The sequence below is a fragment of the Colobus angolensis genome, unplaced genomic scaffold (genome assembly GCF_000951035.1).
Source record: "Colobus angolensis palliatus isolate OR3802 unplaced genomic scaffold, Cang.pa_1.0 Scaffold1, whole genome shotgun sequence".
NCBI lineage: Eukaryota > Metazoa > Chordata > Mammalia > Primates > Cercopithecidae > Colobus > Colobus angolensis.
Genome location: NW_012110918.1, coordinates 10,727,633 through 10,732,635, shown reverse-complemented (window position 1 = coordinate 10,732,635; position 5,003 = coordinate 10,727,633). Strand labels below are relative to the sequence as shown.

General features: G+C 46.2%; 1 protein-coding gene across 1 annotated transcript in view; it reads right to left on the bottom strand.

Annotated features, from left to right (window-relative positions):
- Positions 1 to 17: 17 nt before the first annotated feature.
- ICT1 (immature colon carcinoma transcript 1) overlaps positions 18 to 5,003 on the bottom strand; it is an 18,335-nt gene continuing 13,349 nt past the window's right edge. The window contains 4 exon segments of the mRNA XM_011941762.1: positions 18 to 205; positions 477 to 646; positions 739 to 821; positions 1,362 to 1,421. Of these exon segments, the coding sequence (XP_011797152.1) occupies positions 121 to 205; positions 477 to 646; positions 739 to 821; positions 1,362 to 1,421 (398 nt within the window). The 3' untranslated portion in view covers positions 18 to 120.

The following is a 5,003-nucleotide window of genomic DNA, read 5'->3' as shown; positions in this document are numbered from 1 at the left end:
AAAAAAAAAAAAAAAAAAACAGCCAAAAAGAAAAAAGGAAATCTCCTTATGGTGTGAAAGGCCTCTCAGCTGCAGCTGCCCTGACACCCAGACGAGCCCTCCCGGCTGCAGAGGGTGATTTCAGTCCATGTCAACCCTCCTGCTTGTCTTTACAGCAGAATGAATTCTCTTTTGTCTCAGCCTTTCCCGATTCATGTTTTCTATCCTGAAAACAAAAAGACTGCAATTAGGCCCAGATGCTCAATCAGTGCTTTTCAAAGTGGTGAGAGGAGTTGGAAGCTCAATGGGAAGCCAGGAAGCCGAGCAGTTACACCAGCAGGCACTAGCGCGCAGGCCTCCGTCCCAGGTCAGCATCCTCTCCTCTTCCTAGAGCTTCTCCCATGGCCGGCCTTGGACTCTCCCCTGCCCCTTCCTTACCTGTGTAGACTCTCGTCCACACAAATCAGTTTATAGCAACTTAGGGCATTTCCTGGTACCTGATTCTCTGAAGTTTAACATCTTCTTTTGTTGGCTCCTTGGGTGTCTCGCTGGCCTCAGCGATCATGTCTCGAATTTTCTGCAGGCAGTCTGCCAAATTCCGGAACTGATAGCGGCTGCTCTCAGAGGTGAGGATCAACTCTCCTAACCTGTTGATCTTGTTTTTATGCTGCAGAGGACAAAGGAAAAACCGGAGTCCTACAGAGTAAAGGTTTAAAAGCCACTGAGGGATTTCTAGGGAAAGAAAGGTATGGTGGTTACCATGATGGCTATCTTCTGCCGCACAGGCTCTGCGATCCAGTCGGCAGTTGCCAAATGGAACCTGACTTCCGCCTTGGAATTCACTGTGGATGAAAGGGAGAAGGGAGCATGGGTGCCTGAGACTTCCAGGAAGGATCAACCCCTGGGTGACCAGTGACCATCCTGAAACAAAGGGAGGCCACAGACCTAACCATGTACATTCCAGTCTATGTCCAAGTTGGCTATGAACAAGTCTGCAGAGACAGTGAGGCACTCTTGGGCAAAAATAGACTTCCGGTAACTAAGCACCCAGTGCTTCTCTTACAGTTTTACTGGGTTGAAAAAAAATGGAGGGAATGGGTTGCACCAGAATGAAGGAAACCCGTTCTTGGAGCTGGCTGCCACCTCACACTGTGATCTCTCTTTGTTTAGACTCACAAGCCGATCCTAGTCCTAGCAACCCACAGCTGAATGTCTGAGAATCAGACCACATTCAAAAGAATAGAGAGGATTATTATAAGCCGGCAGTATTAAAGCTTCTGCTGAAAAATCCCTTTATTCCATATGAACATAAACACAGAGTTCCTCAAGCCCACCTCCCAGCTACATTTTAAAGCAAAAGAAAGCAACAAGGCTCCCCGTACCTTTGTTCACATTCTGCCCCCCAGGACCACTACTCCGACAATAAGATATTGTCAAGCGATCTGTAAAACAGAAGAAAGTACACACACAAAACTGATTACCTCATGGCAAATGTGCAAACTGCTAATTAACTATCAACACAGCTATCCCTATTATATATCTTTCTCTTTCAATGACTTTTTTTTGTTTGTTTGAGACAGAGTCCCGCTCTGTTGCCCAGGCTGGAGGGCTGTGGCGCAATCTTGGCTCACTGCAACCTCCACCTCCCAGATTCAAGCAATTCTCCTGTCTTAGCCTCTTGAGTAGCTGGGATTACAGGCGCGCGCCACCACACCCGGATGATTTTTGTATTTTTAGTAGAGATGGGGTTTCACCATATTGATCAGGCTGGTCTCAAACTCTTGACCTCGTGATCCACCCGCCTCGGCCTCCCAATCAATGACTTTTATATACAGTCATCCCTCAGTAGCTGTCAGGGATTGGCTCTATGACTCCTGTGGATACCAAAATCTGTGAATGCACAGTCCCTGATATAAAATGGTATATTTGCAAATAAGCTGCACATATCCTTCTGCATACTTACAACCATCTCTAGATCGCTTATAACACCTAATACAATATAAATGCTATAAACACTATGTAAATACTTGTTATACTGCACTTTTTTTTTTTTTTTTGAGACAGAGTCTTGCTGTGTCGCCCAGGCTGGAGTGCGGTGGTGCACGGTCTCTGCTCACTGCAAGCTCCGCCTCCCAGGTTCACGCCATTCTCCTGCCTCCGCCTCCCAAGTAGCTGAGACTACAGGTGCCCACCACCACACCCAGCTAATTTTTTGTATTTTTAGTAGAGACGGGGTTTCACCATGTTAGCCAGGATGGTCTTGATCTCCTGACCTCGTGATCAGGCCTCGGCCTCCCAAAGTGATGGGATTATAGGCATGAGCCACCGCGCCCGGCCTATACTGTATTGTTTAGGGAATCATGAGAAGAAAAAAATTCTGCACAAGCTGCAACCATCATTTTTGTTCTTTTTCAAATTTTTTTTTTTTTAACAGTCTCACTCTGTCACCCAGGATACAGTGCAATGACACAATCAAAGCTCACTGCAGCGACCATAGTTCACTGCAGCCTCAAACTCCTGAGCTCAAGTGATCCTCCTGCCTCAGCCTCCCAAGTAGCTAGGACTACAGGCATGTGCCACCCTACCCTGCTGATTATTTTTTTGAAATTTTTTTGTAGTTATGCGGTCTTGTTATGTTGCCCAGGCTGGTCTCAAACTTCTGGGCTAAAGTGATCCTCCCAAAGTGTTGGGGTTACAGGTGTGAGCCACCGTGCCCAGCCTCTTTTTCAAAGATTTTTGATCCACAGTTGGTTGACTCCATGGATGTGGAACTCACAGATACAGAGGGCCAACATATATATAAATGTAATATTTGGATCAGTGAAGCTGGAGATTATTCACAGATGTCAAAACTGAAATTAGAGTAAGTAATTTTCTCAAAGTCACACAGATAGCAAAAGTAAAATCAGGACTTGGCTGTCTGCTTCTAGCCCCGTACATGCCACCTGATCTGCTGCCCTCACTTTTTGCTGCTTGTTTTCTGTTTGTTTTAAAGCAAGGATTATTTCAAAAGTTCAAACTAAGGGATGGAGTTAGTTTCATCCAAGATGTGGTGGATGTGGAATCTCAACAGACTATATAAGCTCCAAGAAGGCAGGACTGTGTCTAATTCATGGTGTGTTCATGGCTGTTCCCTGGGCCTAGCTCACGGTTAGTGTTAAAACATCTGTTGGATGTATGAGGAGCTGGGAGCTCTAGCTTCAAACACTGGCTCCATCACGAAGTGACCATGATCTTGGCAAAGTCTCACTGTTTTTCTTGGTCTAATTTTTGTTTGTTTTTAATCTGTAAAATTAGGTTTCATCCTTCCCTTTTTATAATTAATGAGAAGCAGTCTTGTCATATCTGAGGAATGGAGGGAAGGCATTATATTGGGGAAATTTGAGAAACTGCAAGAAGTTTGGGTGGCAAGGAACTGTGGCACCACGGTGGCAGAGAGCTGGCCTCAGTGAGCAGTAATGACTCATCTTGGGACTGCTTTTAAGAGGATTTCCTCCTTTGGAAAAATCAAATTAAATCCACTTTCTGACTAGGTAACAAGTGCACGTGCCACTGCAGGGGAACAGTTCTGCCATGGTGATCGCTGGCAACCTTGCACGTGGGCAAAGCTTGAGCTGCAGCTGACCGAAGTCTTTATAGGAATGGAAAGGTTCGGGATTCATGAGAGTGTGGGAGGCTGGTGAGGAGCTACTACCAGGCCACTGCCCACTTGCCTGCCTGTCTCCCCCTAGGAGGCTGTCACGAGACACTTCTCTTCACCTCCAGTTCTGATGAGATAGGAGGCTTTCTGCCTCCTCCCCTACACACATGCTACCCTTACGGCACAGCTTCATTTTTATTTTTTGAGACAGGGTCTCACTCTGGCACCCAGGCTGGAGTCCAGTGGCACAGCAGCCTCAACATCCCAGGCTCAATCGAACATCCCGGGCTTGAGGGATCCTTCGGCCTCAGCCTCCCAAGTAGCTGAGACTACAGGCAGGCACAGCTTCAAGCTATAAAACTGCTTTGCTGCAGCATGTGGCTCCTCAGCCACAGAGTATCCTGTCCCTTGGGTTGTGGTCATCTGGCCTCTGTTTCAGAGTCATTTTGAGCAAGGGCCACAGGGAACCAGCACCTTTGGCTGCTCTTCCTTGCACTATCTATGGAAGTCACACACTCTGTAAATCTCAAAAAGGCTCATTGTTTCTTTACAGGCTGTAACTGTTAGGCCTTGCTTATGCTTGACAGGTACAAAATTTTACAGTTATGCAAATGGTTTATTTACATGAAAATGTCTCTCACTCTTGTCTCCCAGCCACCAAGTTTGTCTTATCTCCCTATTCCTCCAGGCAGTCACTGTATTCCTTTCAGATATAGGTATCTTTCTACACAGATATGGATATAAAAATAGACACAGATATATTGATACAGATATTCAGAAATAGATATTTCAGGCCAGGCGCAGTGGCTCATGCCTGTAATCCCAGCACTTTGGGAGGCCGAGACGGGCGGATCACGAGGTCGGGAGATCGAGACCATCCTGGCTAACCCGGTGAAACCCCGTCTCTACTAAAAAATACAAAAAATTAGCCGGGCGTGGTGGCGGGCACCTGTAGTCCCAGTGACTCAGGAAGCTGAGGCAGGAGAATGGTGTGAACCTGGGAGGCGGAGCTTGCAGTGAGCAGAGATCGTGCCACTGTACTCTAACCTGGGCGACAGAGCGAGACTCCGAAAAAAAGATATTTCAGAGATATAGATATGTAAAACACAAATGGTAGCTTATAAACTTTCCTGTGTCTTCCTCTTTTGATTCATCTATTGTAAAGAGTGCTCCACGTCATGAGAGTGTCAAGAGCTCTCCACTCACGTGGCACACGGCATAGTGCAATGTGAGTGGCCATACCATCATTTATTTGCTATTCTAAATAATGCTACAAAGATTCTACTTCTGCACACCCAGAGACAGTCTCTTTAATTGGGCTGGAGAAATCTGGAAGGAATGTGTGAGGGATGAGAGAAATGACTGATTTTTTCTTTTTTTCCTC